The sequence below is a fragment of the Saccostrea cucullata genome, unplaced genomic scaffold (genome assembly GCF_032062105.1).
Source record: "Saccostrea cucullata isolate Sc308-1 unplaced genomic scaffold, CSIRO_AGI_Scuc_v1 ctg196, whole genome shotgun sequence".
Lineage (NCBI taxonomy): Eukaryota > Metazoa > Mollusca > Bivalvia > Ostreida > Ostreidae > Saccostrea > Saccostrea cuccullata.
In genome coordinates this window covers 444,249-470,391 of record NW_026933558.1, presented here as the reverse complement: position 1 = coordinate 470,391, position 26,143 = coordinate 444,249, and the positions used below count along the sequence as shown (strand labels likewise).

Here is a 26,143-nt window from a genome sequence, read left to right as displayed (position 1 = left end):
CCGGGACTGAAAACATTACGTGGAGATGGAATATGTCGGGGTCTTTTTGGTGTGCCGTCCACACCAGTATGGGACATGATCTGTCTGACCTCACCGTCGGGGCCAGGGGTCAACCGCCCACCATTCTGTCGCCATGGTGTTGAGTGAACTGTCTTTTCTCGTACCTAAAATTAACAATTTTCATATAAATAACCAAATTAATGAAAAAAACAACAGACCACCAAAAGTCTGCACAAATGATCTAATAAAACATGGACAAACAAGTAGGAAAGGGTAGAGAGTAGAAAGCAAGTCTCTATTTCTTCAGAATATACTGTATCAAAATTCAGTTTGGATAGAAGTAATTCTTCTCTAACTTTTATTTTTTTGTGCATATCTTTAAAGATACATGTAACATATTTAAAATTGATAGTTCAAGAATAGTTAAGCTGATGAAGTATGTCCCATACTTTGGTAATGGGTCCTGTAGCTGAACTAGGTGATCTCGTGCTCCATGAGGCTCCAGAGTATGTGGAGCTTCCTGAATGTGAACTACCGCTCGGACTCTTGGAGACAAACGGACTCATGGACTGACTGACCCCCTGAGCCAGGATGAACTGTTCTCTCAGCTCCACGTTAGTACGGCCCTTAGCTGTAGCAGAAAAATAAATAAAGTTTTTATGAATTATTGTTCAAACTATGTATATACTATCTCTTAAAAAAAATTTTTTACAAACTATTATTCAAACTATATGGATTTACTAGCGATTATACTCATATTCCAAGTTTACAGTGATTAAGTAGCTATATTTCAAAAGCAATATATATCTTTGATATTGTGTTACATTTGTTCTAAGCATACACTTCTCAAGACTTTCAACAACTTTGTGATTTTTTAGGTATTAAAAGTTATAAGGTCCTGTCTTAGTACAATGGGACTGGGATAATATTAATTTTTCAAGTCATTTATAAATTACAGGATCATGCACTTGTAAACAATATCATTCAAAATGGCATTTCTGCAATAACACCCTAGATGTTCAATATCAACCAAGTCCTGAATAGGGCTGTATGGTGCAATTCTTAGCTAAAGCTATCATTAAATCAAAATCTAGTAATCAGTCTCTTTTGGAAAATGACATGCCAGCTGAAAGTACATTAAACTGAAATTTTCAAGTGTGTTCTTGTAAGATATCCCACTTAAGTGCAAAATATGTCACTAATACACAAAAAAGACTTTTTTAACTTAAACTAGTATAATGGGTTTGTGTGCATTTTAAAAATATCTTTAAAGAATCTATTCATAAATCAGAGGAAACTTATTAAAAGGTGGACTAAAAACCTCAATTAAGGATACTATACATGTAACAAAATTGTTTAAACTAAGTGTTCACAAAGTGTGCAGCCCCTTTTTAACAGATAAACATGTACTACCTATGAACTTACCAGTAATCTTAATTTTTCATATAGAATGTTAATCACATTTTTCTAAAGCATAGTAAGTTTATGATTTAACACTTTTATAAGGTAAAGAGGGTAAAGGTTAATATCAAATTTTAGAAAAGTTATCCAAGTCCATGCACAGTTTTTGTGGTCTTCAAAAATTTGTTAATTATAATAATCACAATGGAATTCACACCTTAACTGTAGTTCAAATTCTATAAATATACATGATGCAAGAACAACAACATAAGGCTTCATTTAAACCTGGGATAAAAACACAACAGTAAAAATAAACCAACAACGAATAAAGCATCATTGGGTAGCTATGGCAACAGTTGCATTTCATACTTAGTTGTTCTGGTGTCAGGACAACTTTAAACTGAAAACGGTTTCTTCTTCGTAGGCCTACTGGAGCAAAAAAAGACAGACACATGGAAAAACTAAAACACAGAACCAATGAAGAACATGACAATGTATGAAAAAATGAATGAATGGAAAATAAAAATGAAAGCCACAAAATCCTCCCAAAGTAGCAAAAATATTTGTATATAATTCAAATTGAAAAAAATTAATCAACATATATATGAATAAAAAAACAATACTCTGCCTGCTCACCTGAGTTATAATAGCAGTAATGATTTCGATATTTGCAAAATGAATGAACAACTAAAACAACTGTCATATTGGACAGTACTGTAAGTAATAGGTTTAAGAAAATTAAGGGTTGGGTCATTTTGATAAGAAATTCTTTTTCTCAGGTGAGCCACTATACTGTGTATATGGATGCAAAAAATCCCATTTCCATGAACCAAAAAAACAACTCGGCTCCACATTATGGAATACATTGGAAAAGGAACAAAATTTGACTGCAACGGAAACTTGTGTGTACTCACATGCTGGGCACGTCTCAAAATGTTTACTTAAATCTGACAAAATTAATTCACCATTATTATAAACAAAAGATTGGCACAATTTGATGGCATACACCAACTCAGCAGCCATGTAAACTCAAGATATAGCCTTCACAAAATCTTGCTTTTATGTGGCATTGTTTCATTCACAGAAACTTAAGATAAAGAAGCATTTCAAAAAGTTTCTTTTTAATAAAAATATACTGTGCTTGAAAGTTGAGACACTTCAATTGGTTAGCGAAAATTTAGCAGTTTTTATAATCAATACTAAGAAGGCTGTGAAAATTATTTTAAAATATTTATTTTTTAAAATAAAAATTGTTAAGCTTGTACTGTACATGTAACTTTATGCTGTCGTGAAACCGTGACTAAATGAATGATGAGCAAAAATGTACATATACAGTGTAGCTTGTATGCTGAATTCAATAAATAGCATTTAATTAAAATACACATGGATGTAGCTGTATGCTAAATCTAATAAATATAGCATTTAAAATCTCACTAGCACATATACTTCCAACTTACTAATGTGATATTTCAGATACTTTGCTGAAAGATTACCAGGTATGTTAAATGCTTAATTTTCAGAGAACACTGCAAATTAATCGAGTGAAGTTCTTCCATAATAAAATATTTAATTTATAAACATGTGTTTAATAATAAAATAATGTTTTATGGGAATACTGTACCTCTACATGGATCGTTCTTGACAAGGAATTCGTCGAGGGCCACCCATCCACCCCCGACTCTGACCATCACAGTGCTGCGGAGAATCCTCACCAGGCGGAGCTTCTGGGAATCTCCAAACTGTCAAGAGAGATAACTCATAATCATACATGTACAAACATTATAAATCTATCACAAAGCATACACAACCCCTACACTTATCAATTTAAGCCTACATGTATTGCATGCTATCACATAATGTGTATTTGTTGGTTGTCCCAAAACAGTATCCAATGTACTTTATGGTAAAACATTTTGATAAGATTTACTACAAAGTACTTTTTTTTTTAATTTATACACACCCTGTATTTTCCTTCCCCAATCTTGTGAATTTTGAATTGTTTGACACATGTACACTTGGAGACTTGATTTTTGACTTCGTCTGTAATTTTCTCAGCATCTGTGATTGGCTTCTGGGGCTCCCTATCAGGTTTGAGGGCATTAACAAAGTCTTTATAGTCAATCAATCCACTCCCATCCCTATCAAACATGTTGGCAACTGTTTCCATTTCCAGCTGACTTGTCGGGAATTCTGGGAAGATAGGAGTAACAAAACTTAGCTTTTTTCTTAAAGAAATTTTACCAGTACTAATCTTATTCATTAGCTATAACAGAGGTCTCCTTACTGGTAGCGGTGATGCCGTCAATGAATTCCTTCCTCGTGACCCTTCCGTCCCTGTCCTGGTCTTGCCGACGGAACATGTCCATAATTCGGGATTTATTGTGTCTCATAAATTGTAGATATCGCCTCCTCCAGTCATCAAACTTAAAGTCCTTAAGTCTTTCAACCTTAAAATAAATCAAGGGCAATTTAAATGTATATTAAATAATAATGATTAAGTGAAAATACAGGCCAGATAAATAGTATTGTAAAACTTGAAGGAGCTTCTAAGAATTATGAATTTTCTGGAGCTGCAATAAGAGAAAAATCCATTACAAACCTCTTTGAGGTAGTCAAGTGCATCCTGAAGTTTTCTGTGTCTGTCCATGGCCATTAACCAAACAGTCCTCCATTTCATAAAGAGGGCTCCAACCCTGGGGTTCCTGAACACAGGCTCTGGGGTCTTCCTTCCACTGGGGTCTTTCCTACAAAGGTATTGCAGATGTAACATGAAATAAAATCTAATTGGGTGAAAGCACCAAATCAATACAGGAAGCAATTCTTTTACATACAGCAATATTAAAAGTTCTTTATATATTGACATCTGACAATATCTTTAAGTGCTGACCTTGGGGTCCTGATTGGCGTGTGTCTCCCTGAGGGTGAGGCCTTCAGTACAGGGATCTGTGACACAGGCTCTGACATTGAAGTCCCCCTTCTGCGGTCCCCTTTTGTCAGTTTATCAACATCAGGCTGTTTGGAGGACATGTCATTTTGGAAATCCTACAGAGAGAGAAATTCAGCATGAAAAGAAAATAACTTGAATCCTCTACACTTAATAGCCAGACACATAATATTATGAAAAGGTGCATATTTCTACCCAATATCATGTACCCCCTTTTAATGTTCATTCTTTTCAATGTTGGGAATCTCACCTGGTGGTCTTTGAGGAGATCCATGATGACCTGGATGTCACCTGGAATGGGCTCCTGATCCAGACCCATCAGTGTGGCTTCTGCTCCATTCAGCCAGGCCAACAGATCATCCAGAATGGCATTATTCTGTCTCATTGTCTGGAGGCCTTCTGCCAACTTGATGCCACGCTGTTTACACATGGCTGTCACCTAAAACAGACAGGAAATCATGGTTACCACTCCTTGTGTTCATTTTTTTTATTCAAATTGAAAATTCAGATTTTTTTAATCTTACTAGAGAAGAATAATTATTGATTAAATTTTGTTTATTCATTCTAAAAATCAGTTGGTATACAAACCTCTTCCCAGCGAGCTCGTAGAACAGAGAGCCAGTGTTTCAGGGTGGTTAGAGCATCTGGGTGACATCTCTTTAGGATATCCTGTCCGATACTGAGAGTCTCTCTTAACTTGGCTTCTTGTCTCATCAAGTCCTCCTCAAATTTCTAAAGTAGAAACAGATTTAGATAATATAAATACATTCTATATAAAATGCTAAGAAAAGGCAAGAATGGATTAAAATTTTTCAACTTTTGATACAAAATTAAAGAGGACTAGTATCTATGTATATTTTCCTTTTCTACAAAATGAAACCCAGTCACTTTAAAATCAGTTTGAAGGGCACCTTGTGTTCCTCGATTTGTTTGAGGAGTGGCAGTTCCTCCTCAGGCAGGGCTCCTCGGTACCTCAGTTGTCTCTCAGCAGAGGACAGCCAATCCAACAGGGCCTGCCCCTTCTGGTGGAAGTCTTCAGCCTGTAAACAAATGTACACTTAAAATATAATTCCAATAACAGAGAGCAGTTTCTAATCTTTTACTAAAAAGTAAACAATAGCCATTTCAGATTACTTCACTTGAATGAAATATGATTTTTATTCATGTTCATACCAGCTTGTGAGCTTGTTCCAGCTTCTCTTGCTTATTCACACTCAGCTTGCACATCCTGTCCCACATTGTGGTGAGCTCGATAAGCTCGGCTTGCTGTTGGGTTGTGTCATGCTCTGATTTGTCCAGCATCTCCTTGGCTCTTTTTCTGACAAAGGCCACTGTGTTGGAACGAGCTCCCAATTCATGTTGGAATGCCTGAGAAACAAAAATACATATCCTATCAAAAGATGTACATAATCAATGATGTATTGTTTGACATAACTCCAATTCCTTCTAACATAATTCGGGTTTAATTTTAAAGACATATGATTTTGCTTAGTTTTTCTTCTGGTACCCATCAATATGTCTAGTATATATTTTCACCGACCTTGTGGATTTCCATCAGGTTGTTGACAGTGAAGATGTCTCCGTACACAGGCTGATCCTCCCCCAGGGTGGGTTCGACCTTGGACAGCCAGTCTAGAAGGGCCTGCAGAGCCTCCGAGAACTGACCCGCAAACAGTAAAGCTTCCTCCAACTTACGCTGTCTGTGATGGCAAACATCAAATGAGTACAAATTACAAAAGCAAATTTCTAATACAGTTGAACTTTGTAACTTAAAATTTGATTTACAAGTAAAAAAATTTCATTGCATATCAAACTTTTCTTAAACTAGATACACCTATTCAATCTACATGTATGTATAAGTTCAATGTTTACGATAATGTTCCCCATACCTGTCCACTGATTTAGCACAGAGTGAGTTCCACTTGGCCTTCATGGTGCCGACTTTCTCTACTTTTAATGTGAACTCTTGTACAATTAAAGTATTTGTTTACACTGTCATATATAGGCTAGCTACACCTATTCAATTTATATATTCAATTTAACAAAGTATACATTTATATAAAACTCATACCTGTCCACAGATTTAGCACACAGTTTATTATATACAAAACACATATTGGCCTTCATGGTGCAACCAGTCTCTTCTCAAAACTGGGGTATCTCCAGGACAATTGGAGATAGTCAAAGTCCTTAACACATAAGAAGCAAACAAGTCTGAATTACACTGTTATATATATACAAATGTAGTAAACAAACATACATATAGAAAACACACACATCCCCCAGAGAAAACTTCTTATGGTTAAAATTCCTAAAATTTTAACAAATTTGCAAACATAATGTCATATTTGTATAAGTAGTAAAGGCACACAGAACTGAGCATATCTACAAGATATATTCCAAAGAAAATTTAAAAGTAATAGTTCTTGATCCTATGAATATCAGTACAGATGTACTTTAAATTATCCATCAATTTCAGTATTTTAAATGGATACACATAAAATTTCCCCAAAAATTCCATATTTAGATTTTAAAGTGATCCTGACAAGTAAATTTATTATGTTGATTTTTACCCTGTGTTTGGCGATCTGTGCCTTGATGGTAGCGTGATCATTACTGACAGAAGTGTCCGTATCCAACAAAGTCTCTGCCTGCTGCATCCACTCCATCATGTCTTTCCACATCACAAAGAACTGAAAACACAAAGAAGAATCTCGTCTCAAAATACAAATTAAAAAACAACCGTGTCTCATTAATCATGAGCATCTGAATTAACGAAGCACAACTGTAACATCTATCATCAGCTCACTTACTCCTTAGGCTACTTTTCACTTACTGTATATTCCATATTAGTTTACCTTGCAAGGGTTGAAAATTTTACTCATTTGAAGTAAATAGATTTATCACATGAGCATTACCAAAATTTTCCCCAAATATCAAAATAGTTTTAAGTTTTGATGATTTCCAAAGAATTGTCAAATGGCCCCATGAAAATGCCACTGATAATCAGTCATTATATAAAGACTCTTACCTGCTTGGCCTCCTTGTAGCCTCGTTCTAGGTGCCTGGTGCGCTCAGCACTACGAGACACGATCTTCTCCCAGCGATGTTGAATGCTGGATAGAAGGTTTCTGATAAGGATGACATCCTGTTTCTGACTGAAGTACTTGAGGTGGGTACCAGTCTTATCCAGGGCTATCATCTTCTCTCTGTTGTGACTGATATCTTTCTGGAGAATCTGAAAAAATACAGTATTGGTATAATTAAAGGAATAGTACTCCTATTTATAGATAATGTTGGGAATGTCAAGGGCCATAAATCTTAAAAAATTGAAATGAATTTCCATTTTTTGTCACTGGATATACCTTTCAAGAAAGTATCAAATGAAACAAATAAACATTAAACCAACTTTTATATACTGAATAGACATACTTTTTTCCATGGGGTCATAATTCCGCGGAATCTCAATTTCTGTTTAATCCGCGGGTAGAAAATTACACGGATTTTCTTGATTGTCACTATATGCCTTACACTTATATTAAGTACGCTCGGACAAAAGTCCGCGGAAAATGTGTGACCGCGTACATAGTTACCATGCAGAAAAAAGTACTTTTACAGCATGTGAAAGAAATATCTGCAACCTTGTTTTGCTAGCAAATCTTGCTATAAACCAATTAATTAATTGTATTTTTGTTTAATGTTTTCTCACTATTTTTGATATCAATAAAAATTGTCACATATAATAGTTGAGTTACAGTAACTGTTACAAAGTTAAACCTAAATGCATTTGTATTACATGAATTAACGGAATGGTTTCACCTTTTGGTCCTCGATCTGTTGTGTGACATGTTCCAGCAGACGACTGACAGGCTCCAGGTTGTTCAATGTCTTCTCAGTCTCTGTCAGCCACTGGATGAAGCTGTTCAGATCCTCATGGAAATTGTCTGCCTGCTTCAAGGCATCCTCCAATTTTTTCTACAAAAGAAAATAAGATAGATATATGAAAAGCTCAATCAGCACTTTTCCAAACAAAATTGAACATCAGAAGATATTATTGCATTACAAGTACGTTTTGAAGTACAGGTCTGAACAGTGATAAGGGTTTACCTTCTTGTCTGCAGCTCTCATTTTAATGTTCTGCCATCTATTCTGCAGCAGTTCCATGTTTTGTTTGATGTGGTTGGCTGAGATGTCCTTACTTTTGCTGATCAGGTTTTCACCGTCTGCTACAGTTTTCTGGACTTTGGGATCTGTCTCATTCAACTCCTCATACAGATTCTGAAGACACATGTACATTTTATAAACCGTTCAATGCAAGTCAAAATACTGATAAGCTAAGACTGAATGTAAAATCAGTTTAAGGTCTTGATTTGTCTTACCATGAATCTCTCTAGTTGTTCTTTAGCAGTCTCTGGCAATCCACCGATCTGATTGGATGAAATGAGGTTTCCCTCCAAATCAGAAATATGTAACAGAAGATCCTGTAGCTCCCCTGTAAAGGTCTTAGCCTCTCTCAGGGCATCCTTCATCTGTTTGAATTTGTTGGCTGATTTCTTCTGAACCTTCTCCCAAAGTTCATCAACATCGCCGAGTTTTCTTTTAATTGCTGTATCACCACCGTGTTCTGTTGCCAGGACTCTTTTTCCTGCTTCCTTTACTGAGTCCACGCTGTCACGATGAGCATCCACATCATTTTGAATAACCTGAGAAGAAGGGTGACATTTTCAAATTCTGTACATACTTGTATGTTAATATCATACCTGTCTATGTTCAAGCCATACGAGTGCTTTGAAAACCTACTTCTAATCAGAATTCAGAAAGAATAAATTCTTTAAACTGTAACAGTTTTCACGTGAATAATGTACTTGTTTAGTCAAGGAATAAGTGATGTTGGAATTTCAAAAATTTCTTTAGGAATTTATAATTAATACCTTAAGTTTAGCCAGTTCAATTTCAATTTGTTTGGGTTCTCCAAAAGATGAGGACATATCATCCAAAGTCTCATCAGTTTTGTCCAGCCAAGCTAACAGCTCATTCAGTGCATGTTCAAACTGTCCTACATTCAGCATGGCCATTTGTAGATTTCGCTAGAAAAGAAAATTGATATTATAATGTACATTTAATAATTTCCAAAGAAGAAAGCTCTTTTGCTTTCATTTTCATATAAAATCAATGAAACAGTTCATTTTTCTGGCATATTTTAAATAATAAGACTCAAAGCTGAAGATGAAAACTTTATCAAAATTTACACAGCAGATTTCAACAACATCGCAGGTGAAGATTATACCTCCTTCTCTCAGACAGAACAGTACTCTACAACCCTGTCAACATCTTACCTGTCTTTCTCCTATTCCCTCCAGCAAGTTGTCCCATCTTCTGTTGACAGAGGAGAGAGGCTCCTTCACCACCATCTGGTCAGAGGACTGGGCATCCTTGGCCATCTCCTGACCTTTCTGGTTCAGTGACTCTATGTCCACCTGCTTAGGTTCCACTTCTGATTTCAGTTCCTATATGTTAAACAACCAGAAAAAATTAGACAATGAATTTAAAACCTGTTACATACCTGTTGTGAGCTAATACAAAATATTCAAATTTATGTTCTTTCATTTCTATTTTTGAAAGGAAAAAACTCTCTTCTAGGTACAACTATATACAATTAAGTACCTTGACTTGGTTCCACTGGACTTTGATGGTGTCAAAATCGGAGCCGACTGGAGTGAACTCCCTTAATCGCACTTCTCTCTTCTGAAGCCACACAAGGATTTTCTGAAGAAAAAATCAGAACACGATATGCTTGAAATCATGAATGAAATAAATTGTAAGATTTCAATGTCTTCTCTACATTTCCTCAAGAGATCTGAGAATAAACCACTTCTGTAGGGAGTGTTAACTTACCATGAGTTCATCTTGGAAGTGCACTGCTTTCTCCAGAGCTGCTTCCAGAGTTCTTGCCCTTTGCTCATATTTCTCTGTCACACTGCCAACCTGAGAGGTGACATCCTCCATGTTCTTCTGAACTTCTGGTCGTTCTGGTTCACCGACCATGGTCATCAGCTGTTCTCCCGTCATGTTGAAGTCATCCAGGTCAACCTGGGTTGCTTCAATCTCTTCTTTGAGAGTCTGGAAAATCAATTTTTATGCAAAGTTCATCTTTCATTTCCATAAATTTTCTCCTCAAAATGTGTTCCTTTCAAAGACCCTAGCTCAGTAAACACAAAAAAAACTATCTTAGAAATGTTTAACTCTTGGAGAACAAGTTTTAGTCAGTCGAAGCATTTCTACATAACAAGATTTTACCCCCCTGAACTGCTGATTCTTAGTTGTTAAAAGCATTTCAAAATGACAAGAATGGCCTCTATGGATTTGTATAACATACCTCTAGAAGGTCCTGCTGCTCCCTGATGATGGCCGGCTCCAGTGCCGGGGGTTCCTGGGAGGTAATCTGATCCTGTAGGTCCTTCACTGTGGTACACAGATTGTTGTAGTCCTCCCAGAACTTCTCTGACACCTCCAGAGTGTCCTCCAGGTCCTTACTGCGAGTGGTGGACAGCTGACAGATGTTGTCATAGAGGTCAGTCAGCTCCGACAGCTTAGTCTTCACATCTATGACACATAATATAAAACTCCCTATTTTTCACATTTTTTTTCCTAGCAGGCTAAAATAATTTTGTTTAGAAACAGGTTGAAGTATGTGGTAACATGTATACTTTTAGGCCACATCAAACAATCCTACGCCTACATATGCAGAGACATTACCTTGTACAGCACTGTCCTCTTTGTCTCCGGCCTGTCGGATCAGTTCCTCTGCCTTGTTCTTGATTGAAGCCAGAGCAGCCTGTCTGGAGTCCACATCCTCCATAAATGCCTATATGAAGTCAACATTTCAATCAGATTCAATTTCTCTCAATATAGAAAATTACACAATCTTATAATGTATGTTGAGATGCATTTCTTTTGTAAGAGGTAAGTACCTTGACTTCAGCCAGTTGGTCCTTAATTTTGTCTGCATGGGCAGAGATCGGCTCAGCGTTCTCCACCATCTCATGAGTAGAGGTCAGGGTCTCCAGAATATCCTCCAACTTATCAGTGAACTGAGGAAAGGAAAATGTCCAGTTACAACAACACTTATGTTAAACTAACTGAAAACTAGCTTTGATTAAATATTCATTTTACTAATTGTTAACTTGGATATTAACAAGATTTACGGGTACATTTACTAGAATAAAGTACGGAGATATTGGACTTCTCTGATCATGTATTAAAAATTTGATAAACAAATGTAAGCAAAGATATCTACATATGGAACCTACTTCAGCAGATTGCTGGAGAGCTTCATCAATGGACAATGACCTGTCCTTGAGGTAGTTTTTGACATCTTCCATTTTTGTGTTCTGGTCGTCAATGATTTTCTGGACCTGAGTACTCTCTCGTTCTCCACACATCTTGATGAGAGCACTTCCAGTTTTGTTTAATCTGTCAATGTCTGGTTTATGGTCCTGGACTTCTTGCTTCAAAACCTTGACCTGTTCTTGCTGTTTTTTGACCTGTTCTGCATCAATGGACATCACTTTTAAATCTGCCACAATGACAGCAGCCTCTGCCAACCAATCAGACAAGTCCTTATTTGTCTCCCAGAAGTGTTTAGCCAATGGGAAAGCTTGTTCTAAAGTTCTCTGTCTTTCCTGACCCATCTTCCACACCAGGTCAGACTTATTTTTTAGATCCTCCACTGCCTCTCTGAGTCTGGGGTCATGCTCTAGTGAACTCTCCCTCATCATTTTCTTACCACGGGTGATTACGTCTCGTGCATTTCCTTTCTGTTCAGCTATTTCTTCATTCAACACCTGATGAAAAATATTTACATGTAGAACAATACATAGAAGAAACAATATAAAAGTGGACAGGATTTTTTTATCATAGATGTTAACCTACCTTGGCATCAGCGAGTTGTTTGTCCAGTGTGTCAAGCTCAGTACTGATTGGTGGAGAGTTGGTCAGAATCTTCTCCTTTTCATCAAACCAGTCAAGCAAATCAGTGATGTTACCAACAATCTGAAAATGTTTACACATGCATGTATTTCAAGAAAATCAGATAACAGAGAAAAAAATGAATTACTGAATACTTTTGTAAGAGGTTAAAGTTTAGGAATTCTATAACATACCTCTGATGATCTCTGCTTGGATTTTGAGACTTTCTGTGACCTGCGCTGAATTTGATCACTGACTGCATCATAACGCTGGAGGTCCTTCTTCATGGTTTCCTCCACTTTCAGACCTGCATCCCCTGGGGCCAGGTCTGCCAGGCTACCCCCATCTTCTCTCAGGACCTCAAGGACTGGCTGAATTTCTTGTAGTTTTTCCATGAATTTCTAGAGACAAGATTAACATTTATAAATATTTTACAAGATTTTTAAAAGCATCAGTCAATCATCAGTATTTTTTCTTAATTTTTAAATCTATGCATTCATACAGTAATCATCGTCAGTGTTATTTTCTTAAATGGTTTGGTATGACCTTTGACCTACCTGCACTTGTTCCTCTGCCTCTTGACCTGTGGCCTCTTTGGTACGAAGCTGCGACTCTGTTTTTAACACCCAGTCTAGGAAATCTGCATGAGCTTCATTGAAATTTTTGGCCAATGGCAGAGCTTCCTCCATTTGTTCTGTGGAATCCAGCACCTTCTCTCTCAGTTCTGTAAATCTTGCCTGTACTGAGTCAATTTTCTTCTGCACAGCCTTAACATCATTGCCTATGCATGAAAACAAATCTTATTGTGTCATTAAAATAAATAAGTTTCAAAGAAATTATTTCTTTTTCCATTAATACACTTTTGTTTCTCTCACAGTAATTGAAGGTATACCTTTGCAGAAATCCTGGAGGTCTTTCCCTCTGAGTGCAAGATCTTTAACTTCATCTGCCTTTGATAGAATCTCCTTTTCCATGTCCTATGTCAAAACAGTCACATCCATGTACACAAGAATTCATAAATACACACAAAATTTTCTATTTGTCTAGTTTTAAGTGAAGAGAAATGTAACTACCTTGAGAGAAACAACTATATTTTCTATTCCCTCTGTATCCATCGCTGACGGCTCCAGTGAGGCAAACTTTTTCTCTGCGGACTCTAACCAGGCTGTCAGGGGTTCGTGCAGATCCTGGAAGTCTTTGGAGAGCCCCAGCATCTCCTCCAGTACGTCCAGTCTGTCCCGCGATGTGGAGCAGACAGCCTCCCAGCGGCGCTCTAGCTGAGCCACCTGGTTCTGGATTCCTTTCTGTTCCTGGGGGTTCAGGCCTCTCATCAGGGACTCCGCAGAATTTTTGGCAGATTTGACACTAGGACTTCTGTCTTCTAACATGGTCATCAAAAACTGGAAAAGCAGAGAAGCAGTATAATTACTATATACATGTATATATGCATTAACAATGTCAACAAATACAGGTATTTTGTATTAAGGAGACTGTACCTTTTGTTCCTGCAGCTGTGTTTTACAGATTTTGTAGTCTGGAGATGGGGACTTTTGATTGGCTATCATTTCCTCTGTGTCCTTCAGCCAAACCAGTAACTGGTCTAGAGCATCGTGGAATTTTCCAGCCTGTAGTAAATTATTTTCCAGGTTGTGCTTCCTGTCAGACACCTTAAAGTATTCAAGAAAATTGTAAATACAATGTATCACTGATACTTTGGATTTTTTGGTCTTCCTGATTAACAACTAAAGGCAGTAAGCATCTAGTCAAAGGAACCACCTTACTAATCTCTAACTACCAAAACAAGCTCTGATGTAAAGCATACAGCATATTTTACTGATGTTCACTTGACTACTATTTTATGAAATCCTATTCTGTGAACACTGTCAATGTCTTCAATTCTTAATTATCACTGACCTTTTTCTTGAGGTCGGTCCATTTGTCGTTCAGACTCTCTAGCTCCTGTTCCAGCTGTTCCGTGTTGACCCCCGGTGCTGCTGTCTGTATCAGGTTCTCAGCCTTGGAACTTCCGTCCTCCACCCTCTTCTGTAGGGGCTCCAGAACAGAGCCTTCAAACATCTACAAAGACATACCAATATCAAAAACTGAAAAAGCCTGACATTATCAATTAAACAAAATAGACCTTACAGATTCGTCTAGCAACTTCTAAAATTGTAAAGATTTAATAGAAAATAATTTTTTTTAATTACTCTTTACTGATATGTACATATTTATGCCTGAATTTTATTTATATACTTCTTCCACAAACAAACAAGGGTATGAATTCTACCTGAAGTTCATCTTGTTGTCGTTTGATGGCAGCAACATCAGTTCCCACCGGTTCATGCATGTCCAGTTCATCTGAGGCTCTGTCAATACTTGTTCTGGTTCGCCGGAGATCATCAGTGACTCGGTCAAGCAAATCAATCATGTCTTCAATGTCTTTTCTGCTGGCCTCAGCTTTAGACTTGAGTTTACCAAACTGAGTTTTCAGTGCATCAACCTGAAATTACACCATTACATATTCCAATGAAATTTGAAATTTTCACAAGATACAAAATCAGTTGTGGATTTTTCAGACAATATTTTTACTGTTATACAGAAACCTAACTTACTGGGACTTCCACCAGCTGAGGATCAGTGATAAAGCCAGAGGATTCCAAATTCTTCCCTTTCTCTTCTGTATCTGAAATTCTGTCTTCCAGGGAATTTAGCTGGGACAAAAATTCCTGCAATAACATGGCAAAAATGAAAATCAATTACAAAAAACTTTCCTACAAATAATTCTAAATGAGGGCACCTGCTGATAATCTAGATATGGATTTACATGTGTAAGGCCTCACCTCTGCTTCTCTGAGCTGAGCCCTAAGTCCATTCTCATCTCTCTTAGCAGGTCCAATGGAACCAAAGTCTGCCTCAAGGCCAGAAAGAGAGGTGCCAAGAGAGGACAATTCATCCTGTAATATATGAAATAAATATTTCAATCAAGGATATACTGATGCTTAGCATGATTATAAATTGGTAAAGACATAATAAAAATACAGTTTATTTTCTTGATTTACAAGAATGATTCTGAAACACTTAAAATTCTACTGATTATCTTGTAACTTTATGATATAAACATTGTTGAAATTATTTTGGCTTACTTTGAATTCATTGACCACTTGATTTCCCTCGTCCAGTTCAGTGAGGAGGTCAGTAATATCACTCTGTAGATTCCCCTGCTTCTGTTTCTGATTCTGGAGGTCTCTCTCCAGATCTCTCGTACCATGTCCTGTGTTACTCAGATCTTCAATCACAGCCTCTAGGTAATCCATCTGCGGTGTAAGTCCATCCACTTCATCTTGAAGAGCCTGGAAAACAAAATCCAAAACTTTTTAGGGGTTATGCAAAGAAATATAGTGTAACCAAGATGGTAGGTAAGAAGATCAGAAATTTTGAGAGAGAAATATTCTCTACCCAAAAAGTTTTTCCTAAGTTAAACCTATTCATTTAAATATTAACTCAGTTTTTAGAAAATGGTTTTCAACACATGTATACAATTGATTCATTTTGTCAACAATACTTAGAAATCTTTATGGTATAGATATTTCCAGAAATTTACCAATACAAATTTAAATTACCTTGATTTTATCTGCATGCTTGGGGTCCTTTGCAGCAGGTCCCATTTTGCTGTGGGATGTCAGTGAGTCTTCACATTTTGCCAAATTAGATCTGTAATCCTTCATGTTATACTGGAAGTCATCCAGTTTCTGCATCAGGTCCTCCAAGCTCTTCACCCTGTCCGTCACTCCTTGGTCCAGCACCTGCCATTTTTCTGACACCTTTTGAATGGCCTCCTTAGCAATGTCACCATCTTGTTCCACAAGGTCAGCTAGAGTTTCTCCTTCTGTCTGTAATTTCTGTAGCTCTGGAGCATTGGCACTGACCTCGGCCTTCAGGCTCTGTAACAGATGTACATTATAAACTAGTACTGATCTCTAAGTAACTTATGTTCTTACTTATGAATTTTACAAACAAGAGTCTTCTATCTTTTAACCAAGAGTAATCATATCTTTTAATCAAAAGGTATGCGTAAAGTCAGATCACAATGCATAAATTTCTACCCAAGAAAGACTAAGATGTGCTTAATTAAAATATATAATTTAAAAATATATGCAATATACAAAGAACAATTTAAATCTCTTATCAAATACCTGTGCATCACTGAGTTTCTTAGCAATAACATCCCTCTGGAGTTCCGTTGTTTGGAATCCCTCTAGTTTATCCTGACTGAACTGTAACCAAAGCAACTGCTTATCAAGCATGTCCTGGAAGCACTGAGCATGCTTTATGCTGGCCTCAAGTTTTTGGTCATGCTCCAGTGCAGTTAGTTTCAGCTCTTCAAATTCTGCCCGAATTTCCTCTGCCGTGTCCTCCAGATCTTGAGTTTCCTTACAGGGTGGTATGGATTGTAATAAACCTTCACATCTCTGTAGGAGGTCCTTGATTTCTGGCTCATGGTCAATCAAATCTTTATGCAGAATCTGAAAAATAAGTTGAGGAAAATTGTTAACAACAGCAAGTTTGTGCCATCATAATAAAATAACCTATCATAAATTGGAAATGTATTTTTTAAAGTTTGTATTATTTAAAGACTTAATCAGAGAACAAGAAGATAAGTAGCTCCTCACCCTTTGTTGCTGTGCCTGTTCTTTGAGAATATCAAGATTTCCTGACACAGGCTGTTGTTGATCCTGTCTACTCCTGATGTCCGATAACCAGTCAAGCATGTCGTGACATTTGTCTGTCAGCTCATGGCCCTCAGAACTGGTTTTGACAACAGCTGCCCTCTTAGCACCTGCAGGCCAAGTAAACATTTTCAAATTGTTAAAAAGTTGTAATGTGGTTTCATTCCCGATAAATAAAAATGACAAATCTTTAAAACTTACCAATTTGTTTTTCTGCATCACTAAGTTGCTTTTCAAGGTTAGCTATTCTGTGTTTCAATTCTGTTTTAGTGCTGGGGTCTTTTGTTACATCACATAATTTTTTATGGAGGTCTTTAGTTTTCTGTGCTAGAAGTTTCTGGTTGTTCAACTCTGAATCCAATGCCTATAACATATATTAAAACCTTTAAATCCTTGCTCTGGTAATGCTTTTAATTCTGTTATTATTTCTCTGTCAACAATGGAGACACATTGTTTTTTCACAACAGTCATTTAGATACATTAATATATAACAAAATATTGATAGAGAGACCATGTCTCTTTACCTGGAGTTCCTGCAGGTATGCTTCCCTATCCTCTGGTGACAACATCCCTGGGGTGATACTCCCCACCCTGTCTGAGAAATCATCCACCCAGTCCTGAACAGTCTTCATGATGTCGTTGAATTCTAGACTGAGCCCTTCTACCGACTTCAGAGCCTTGCCTCTCTCCTGTAGGCGAGACTCTAACCTGCTCCAGTCCTTGCTGATGATGTCCATTTTCTCGCTGATGTGACTGGCGTCTTTAGTATCTGCTTCACACAGATCCAGGATTGTGTGTCCAGATTGGATGAATTTCTCATAAAGAGGAGCTTGACCTTTGAATTCTTCTGTCAGTAACTGTAAAAATCAAAACAAATTCTGAAGAATTGCATTTATTTCAGCCTTATCACAAATACTGAAAGCTATCCTAGTAAAATTTACGAAGTAAATACTAAAGAAGAAAACTTTTATTGGTTCACTTTCTGTCTTACCAAGTAAAATAGTCAAAGTATGGATGATAGATTTTTAACAATGGCACTGCAAAATTGAGTATAACTAGTGTATTCTGATACATATGGAAATTCAATATATTAACCAGTCACCATATATTCTTAAAACTTTGTTGCAAGAAAATTATATATGAACTCATTAATAATTGTGGTAAATAATCAGATCTATATATATCTGACTGACCTTGACCTGCTCCACTTGGTTCTGGTTCATCTCTTTCTCTGTGGAGATAGGGCCCAGAACTGCCATCATCTTCTCCTTCTGAGCAATCCATTTCTGGAGATGAACTCCGGCGTCTTTGAAGGCGGAGATGTTCTTCACCATTTCCTCCAGGGATTTCCTTCTCTGTTCAGACAGGACTTTAATGTCCAGCCACTTATTGTCTAAAGGAAAACAAATCAATCAACAATGGAGATCATATAATCTCTACATGAAGGAAAAACCATTAAAGTGCATGGAGTAATTAAGATTCAGTTCAACAATTTACCTAGCTCTGATAGTTGTTGATGGCACACTTCTAGTCCAGGTACTCCCTGTTTGGTTTTGAGAAGTTCTTGTCCTTTATTTCTAATGTCAGATACTAGATTCTCCTTTCCGAGAAGTTCTGCATGGAATTCCTATAATGAGAAATATGAAATAATTGCTGAATACATTTTGTATTACATCACTAAGCAAACTTTCACAAAAATTAAAATAAACCTAAAATGTTTGGAGAACATAAACAATTGATTGTCAGCAGACAAAGACAAAACACAAGTAACAAAATTTCATGTAATATTTGTCATTCAACAGTTACATATATTTAATAGTATAAGAAATGTGAAACATTAATAAATACATAGTAAAAATAAACTGGTTCCCTGACCTGGTGCTCTTTGAGCTGCTTCTTTGCCTCTCTTTCACTGGTGGGGAGTCCCCCCTGTATGTTTAGGTCCAGTTCCTTGAGGTCTATCCAGGTCAGGAGTTCCTGCATGTTCTGTAGGTAACTCTTCATACTCTCCACAATATTCCTCAGCTCCTGGTGTCTGTCTGCTAGCCGCTCTCCCAGGATGTCATACCTCTGATTAATGTCTACCAACTCTTGCTGGATCTCTGATAGGTCTACAGGACAAAAAAGTTATTCAAATTATAATATGATAATATTTCCTATGCAAAACACCTTACATGAAATTGAAAGAAAAATAATCTCAGCTTTACAGACAGTTTTAGAACTGTAAAATTATTCAGAACTTTACTGGTTATTTTGATAACTTGTCTTATCAAATCAATTGTTCTAAATATTTTATCCTTCAAAGGTTAAGCAAAAATAGTGTTTTGAATTTAAAATGATTATCAAATAAAAAAATATTACTGATTTGAAGATTTTTGAGATTGTATATTGAAGGGATGGGAAACCTACCATCCAGCTGGAAGTTGTCAAAAGAGCTCTTCTTGCTGCTGATACCACTGGAATCACTGGAGGGGCTCAGGATGTTTGTAGGAGAGGAAGGGTAGGGGAAGGTTGGAGAGGTACTTCCCAGTCTTGGTGAGAGCAAACCTTGGTATCTCCTTCCTCCTGTAATATAAAGGAAAGTTATTTTGAAATCTCCAATTAATAAAAGAAATTATTTTGGAAAGGTGAATCTGATTTCTTTCTCAATTTAATTAGCTGATCACAATCTTTTTAACCTTAAAAAAAAGATCTTGTAATGAAGTTTACTTGACAAAGGTAATTGTACAACATAAAGAAATGTACAATAAAGTCTCTCAACATTAAAAAATCTAGTAATGACTCACTCATCATCCTCCTGAATGGACTCTGAGGTCTAGATCCCTCACTCTGTGTGGCATCAAAGGCAAAGCCAGCATCATTAACATCCTCCAGGATTGGTCCATACTCCTGATACTCCTCAAGGAGAGGCTAAAAAAATGGAGCATGCGGTTAATCTTACGTTATCATCAAAGAGACATGTAACTTAAATTTTAAGTGAAAGTAAATTCCTATCACCTCCAGCTCCTCTATCTGTTTTTCGGCCACCTCTATGTCCACTGCTACAGGTTCAAAGCCATCCACGGTGTTCTCCATTTTTGTCAGCCACTCCACAATGGCTTTCTTACTGTCTGTGTACTCATTCCTCTGTTTCTCTTTCTCCTGGGTTTCTTGCTGTCTTTCCTCTAGAATCTCCAAGAAATCTGTCCAGTGTCTCTGTAAATCTGCTAGAGATTCTTTCACTGCAGAAACTTCTCCAGTTCTGGGGTCTTCTATCAAAAGCTGACCCAGCTGAGTGAGTTCTTCTACCACTTTTTCTTTGCTCTTCCTCTGTTTGGTTAAGTCTTCAATCTTTTCCTTTGTGTCTTCACTGGATTTCTTGCCCCATTCTCTGCTTTCTAACTCCTCTGAATTCCTACCCAACCACTGTTTGCAGTTATCCATGGTTTCTTGGAAATTTGAAAGTGTTTCAGATATTTCATCCATGTCTTTATTCCTGTTTTGACACTTCTTGTTCACATTTGAGAACTTATCATCCAAGTCCTCTAATTTTGACTCCAAAGATTTAGCCATGTCCAATTCACAGGTTTTGATCAATTCATGGGCATCATGTTTCATGGCCTCGATGCTAGGCTTATGACTGACAATGTCTGATTGGATAAGTTTGATTTCTTGGTATTGTTCATTCAGGTTATCCCTGCTGAGGCTTACAGGCCTCTGATTATCCAGGGCTGATTCTGTGTCTCTCAACCACACCAGCAGGTTGTCAAGGGCATCCTCTACATCCTGGGACTTAGTAAGCGCGGTCTGCAAGCTGTTGGATCTGTCGTTGATTTCTTTCGTGACCTCTTTATGTCTATCCTCAATGTCTTGAATAATTTCTTGGAATTTTGTGATATGAGCTGGAATGACACTCAGGTTATGTAAATTGGATACAAGTTCTTTTGCCAGCTTTTCTAATTCTTCTAAATGAACACCTTGTGACAAGGCATCACTTCCAAGAGATTTCATCAAATCTAATTGTTCTCGTAATATGTCTGGATCAGTAGTATTTGACTCTTGTTTAGAAGTTGACAGTTTTTCTTCTGTTGCAGTTAACCAGGACAGAAGTTTAAATGTATTGTCATTGAATTCCCTTTGTTTGGTGTTGAGATTTCCAAGCTTTTCACCAAAGTCGGCACACTGGGAGCTAAGTTCATCGTACTTAGCCACCTCTGCCCTCAGCTTATTTCCTACCATTTCTGCATCCATGCCTTCCATTCCAATCCAGCTCAACCTTGATGTCTTCTTTCTGTTTGCTTTGAATGCATCTACCTCCAATTTATGCAGCTGAAAGAAGAAAAAAACATTATCTTAGATAGTCAGTCACTAAATTGGGTGAAAAACAAACAAATTACTTTTTATTCTCATTAAAACATACCTTTGCCTCTTCCATGTACTTTTGAACTGACATTGTCATAAATCTGGTGTCAGCTTGATGGGAAATAATGTCATTCATCAGTGCCTAAAAATAACGATGATGAAACACATTAGCTCATAAAAGTCCAAGAAGTACACTGTTTATATTCCAAATTTTAAGGTACAAAGGACCTTTACCTTTTGTTGTTCCATGACCCGGCTGAAGTTATCTAGGTCGCGGATGAGTTCCTCTTGTCTGTCCAGTTCTTTGGTGGACTGTTTCAACCACTCATCAAATTTGGTCAGTTCCTCCTCAAACTTGGTCACTTCATCCGATGCTGTTGATAGGTGTTTCAAGCGAATTTCACTTGTCTTTTGAACCTACACACATAAATACAACCAGTGTTAATATGGTTTCTTCAATGTGTAACAACATCTGTACCAATTCCAAATATATTCACTAATTTTGGTGAAAATATCATAAATTCACAAAATATATATTAAGAAAAAAAAAAGAATGAACATATTTTCCTTTTGTTGATATTCTTGAGGCTTGGTTCTAAAGAACAATTTCTCCAAAATCAAAAAAATATTAAAATGACTACACAACAGACCTTGGACATGTTAGATTTAAGGTTGTCTGCCAGCTGCTGGAGTTGTGTGACCTGTTCTGGAGTTAGCTCCTCTTGATGATGTTCCAGTAGCTGTTCTGTCTGGTATACCAATGCCAGGATAGGCTGCTGATGTTTCTGTATGTCATTGTGGAAAGCCTTAAAGGAGAAGACTTATTACTGGTTTCCTCCTTGTAAATTTAAATGCATGCAAAACCAAGAAATCAGTATTTTAAAACATTTTTCTACATGATATTTGTAAACTAATTCACTTTAAAATCTTCAATTATTAAGCAAAATGTAAACTTCTACATGGCATTAAATGGTCCTGAATGAGGTATTTAATTGCATTCTGGTGCATTAAAAATACAATTCACAATTCATCAATGTTGCAAATAACAGAAAACACCCATTAAATACTGCAAATAAATCATGGGATTCAACAAACACTGACATACCCTTTGAGCTTCAAGTTGACTTTTGACCTTATAAGCCTCATCACTGATTGGCTGATCATCTCGCAGAAGCTGTTCTGTGTCTGATAACCAGTTGAGTTCATTGTTCAAGTCTTGAATGAGTTTGTCACAGGAATCTACTAAATGCCCCTGAAACATTGGCACAAACTACATTGAAAAACTTGATAGGTGAGCCAATACATAAACAATATTCTAGAAATTTCTACATGCAAAGAGCATGAGCAATAAATAAAACTTGAAAGAAAATCAAATCAAATTAAAACTTCTGGCAAGCAACTAGCACTTACATACAAAGCTAATTAATGCAACAATCTATTAAGCTCTTCATTATTATAATTATTAATTTTTTTTGTCTTTCAAATAAAAAGGGATACAAATATCAGAAATCAAAGTAAAAAGTATAGATAATTCATAAAAACAATAAAATACAAAATAAATGGGTTATATTTTAATACACATTCAGGCTGTTCTCAGTCACACTTCATTCTCACAACAAAACACATATAGGATATAAAAGTCTCGTATATTGAAGGTTAAAAGGTTACATGCAGAAAGATGCACAGGGGCACAGAGAGATGAGAAATAGGTACAATATAACATAGGAAAATGAAGGGTTAGTGCTTGGAGTTGATTAATGCATTCCATATGTAAAAAATGGGAGTTGAAAAATGCCCCAACAGGCCTTGCATCTTGACTAACACCAAACCAAACTGAAAAATAGGCGAGAAAGCATCCAATGAGATGACAATAAACAAACAAGCAATGTTTGCATTCAGTCAAATAAGCAGTACAATGTATATTTTGTAGAAAACATGGGGGTAAGCTCAGAAAAAGATCTTGTATAATATTTTATCATATTAATACTTTAATGTCATTCTTGTTTATTTTGAGATACGATCTTAAGCAGCTTTAAGTTTGAACTTGGTCTGGTCTGGAGAAGTTGTGCATGCATTTAATGGATTTGGGAGAGGTACCATACACAGTCACTGTGATCTGTGTACTACAAGTGGAGAGAGAGTGAGTAGATTTCTATCTAAGGTGTGTGTCAATCCTTGTGTTATTATTAAAGGTTTACATCTCTCATTTATCCATACCAGCTAAACACAGAAAGACAATTCTTTCCTATCTGGTGGTCACAAACTTAAAACAGCAATACATTCTATGCATACACATTTTGCAAAATATAAAAACTCAAATTTGTCATTCTGAGTGTCAATCATAACAAAAATTGTACCTTTTTAACACAAAGTGTTTAAAGTGTTTGTGATGTGCTTTGGCAATAAAAAATGCCCCCCCCCCCAATAATAAAACTAATATATAATTTTTCATTTTTATTTATGTATTTTATTATGTATGTTGGTAAAAAAAAGGACTAAAAATAAAAAAAATTTGAAGAAAACACTTTGTGTTAAAATGCAATGAATAACTAAGTCTTTAAGGGGATGAAGGACCTTTAGCTGAAAAAATACCTGTCATTTAATTTTTTTCATATTTTGTATATATCTTATTTAGTATGTCCCACATACTATAAAGCAGACATATCAATAGGTTTCTTGACTTATTTCTGAGATATTGAGTGATAATTACCATATAAGTGTTTACCGGAGTTTTTATTCTCCGTGTTTTATTATCGATAATTGAATTTTTTCAGCATAGATAAAAAATATGCCAGAGGAAATGTGTCTTTTAAAATATTTTATAGTATGAATAGGGTTAAAAATTCGAAACAGCAAGATTCTTTTGTAACACTGCATGTGGAGACCGAAATTTACGAACTTTTTAAGACAACTTAAACAACAAAAAAATTAATTTGCAAAAAATCCTATCATTCAATATTTGAAAATTTACGTCGAAGTTTAAGTTCGTCATTGTATTGATTAACTGTAAAAATATCGATTGGTGAAGCTGAACTCAATATTGCACGGGGCAAAGTTAAACGAGACATGATCATGAGAAAAACGTGTCTTGTTTACATTTCTCGAGTACGGGAAAACCCAACTATGACGTCACACATTTCTTAAATAAGCGAAATTAGCTATACCCACAAAACATTTCCATCAACAACCATGTAAAAATAGTTTTTGCAGTCTGAATTTCACAAAATACCCAACAATTTACAGATCATGGCCCGTTTTTATGATTTTATACTACCCGTTTTAACCATGTATGATCTTACTGTACTAAGACATCCACTATGACGTCAACGGCGCGCTGGACGCGCAGTGTAGGTAAACGGAAGAGTGGATTAATCATTTCCGTAATTTGATAATATTTACAATAAATTTTTTATGTTTTCAGATATTTTTATACTAGATGGTGAACGCAAACAAACAGTCAAAAAATTATACTAGTACTGTAGTTTCAATCTCGTTTTGTAAATATTTTATCAGAGATTATGACGTAATTCAACTGAGTCACATGACCATATATCCTTCATCCCCTTAAATACTCTGGCATGCAATATAGAAACACTGTGATTACAAAAAATTATCACATTTATCATAGATCATAATTTCTTTCTTAATAACTGAGGTACTACTCATTTGCAGGACAAATGAATATAGTTTGTCAAAGTTTTAGTAGACAAATAATTTTAAAATTACCCATAATAAACAATTACTGTTACTTCAAATTTCTGCTAACTTTTTTAAATTTGTTCTTATTAAGAGAATACCTCAATTATTATGAAAGTATCTGTTACATAGCCATGATAAAATGTATCAATAACAATTGAGGGTTTCCAAGTAATTTTTGAGCATATCACAAATAAGCAGACCGAAATTTGATTTAAATTTGTAAGAAACAAAAGTTCATGTTCCTGACTTGTGAGTTTGATCAGATTGCCTTGTATCCGTGATGCAGAGAACCTTTGGCTTTATGTAACTGAATCATGTTGGATATGACCTTTCCTGTTTAAGAAATATACTGGAATAAAACTCAGTGTCCTGAACTGAAATTTTACCATTTGAAAACAGTAACCTTGATTTAAAAATGACCTTGGTTCAGGGTCAATCACCCACCCAACACACAATGGGTAAGGTATAAAAATGTTATCAATAATGTTGACCATTTTTCTCCAAAATTGGAAATAATCAGTGAGAATAATAAAATGGATATTTCTTTCTCTACTTTCAATGACAGTACGTACAAATATTGGAATTAATGTATTTTCTTTCTGCCTTAAATAAAATGACCCAATTAACATTCTGAACATGGCAAGAATACTTTGTGCTAAAGTCAAAGAAACATGCTTCTAAATATTTCATGAACAGGACTTCAATGAAAACATTTCTTTCAAAAACATGCAGAAATCAAACAATGTATATTTGTACTATTTGACTGAACAACTACTTTAAAAAAAAGCAGGTTTCTATAAGAATACATATTGAGGAAAATCTTAGCAGTCTTTTCAATTAGTAAAAAAATGTTAATATCTAAAATAATTAAAGATACAGTACTTGCAGACGACTTTCATGATAAGCAACATAAAATGGACTAATACACACAAAAATGGTCAGAAACTTGCAGTATGTTAAATACTTCAGTCTACAGGTAAATGCATCCTGAAAAACAGTTTCATATAAAATAGAAGTCTTGAATATGCGGACTCAATGCAGCATGATGTAATCATGTAATCAC

General features: G+C 36.0%; 1 protein-coding gene across 1 annotated transcript in view; it reads right to left on the bottom strand.

Moving 5' to 3' along the window:
* LOC134238647 (microtubule-actin cross-linking factor 1, isoforms 1/2/3/4/5-like) overlaps positions 1-26,143 on the bottom strand; it is an 84,369-nt gene that overhangs the window by 1,951 nt on the left and 56,275 nt on the right. Inside the window, 52 exon segments of the mRNA XM_062720770.1 lie at positions 2-164; positions 450-631; positions 3,023-3,140; positions 3,362-3,591; positions 3,686-3,848; positions 4,001-4,145; positions 4,289-4,443; positions 4,596-4,784; positions 4,934-5,077; positions 5,257-5,385; positions 5,519-5,713; positions 5,886-6,045; positions 6,235-6,308; positions 6,919-7,038; positions 7,377-7,583; positions 8,165-8,320; positions 8,453-8,623; positions 8,725-9,048; positions 9,277-9,432; positions 9,682-9,852; positions 10,010-10,111; positions 10,241-10,465; positions 10,722-10,948; positions 11,102-11,210; positions 11,317-11,436; positions 11,656-12,189; positions 12,278-12,397; positions 12,508-12,714; positions 12,871-13,094; positions 13,206-13,290; positions 13,387-13,713; positions 13,810-13,980; positions 14,228-14,389; positions 14,601-14,813; positions 14,926-15,039; positions 15,154-15,267; positions 15,457-15,663; positions 15,934-16,254; positions 16,507-16,836; positions 16,984-17,150; positions 17,242-17,404; positions 17,565-17,897; positions 18,234-18,433; positions 18,538-18,667; positions 18,916-19,151; positions 19,450-19,605; positions 19,827-19,950; positions 20,038-21,348; positions 21,440-21,523; positions 21,616-21,798; positions 22,032-22,187; positions 22,487-22,633. Of these exon segments, the coding sequence (XP_062576754.1) occupies positions 2-164; positions 450-631; positions 3,023-3,140; positions 3,362-3,591; positions 3,686-3,848; positions 4,001-4,145; positions 4,289-4,443; positions 4,596-4,784; positions 4,934-5,077; positions 5,257-5,385; positions 5,519-5,713; positions 5,886-6,045; positions 6,235-6,308; positions 6,919-7,038; positions 7,377-7,583; positions 8,165-8,320; positions 8,453-8,623; positions 8,725-9,048; positions 9,277-9,432; positions 9,682-9,852; positions 10,010-10,111; positions 10,241-10,465; positions 10,722-10,948; positions 11,102-11,210; positions 11,317-11,436; positions 11,656-12,189; positions 12,278-12,397; positions 12,508-12,714; positions 12,871-13,094; positions 13,206-13,290; positions 13,387-13,713; positions 13,810-13,980; positions 14,228-14,389; positions 14,601-14,813; positions 14,926-15,039; positions 15,154-15,267; positions 15,457-15,663; positions 15,934-16,254; positions 16,507-16,836; positions 16,984-17,150; positions 17,242-17,404; positions 17,565-17,897; positions 18,234-18,433; positions 18,538-18,667; positions 18,916-19,151; positions 19,450-19,605; positions 19,827-19,950; positions 20,038-21,348; positions 21,440-21,523; positions 21,616-21,798; positions 22,032-22,187; positions 22,487-22,633 (10,654 nt within the window).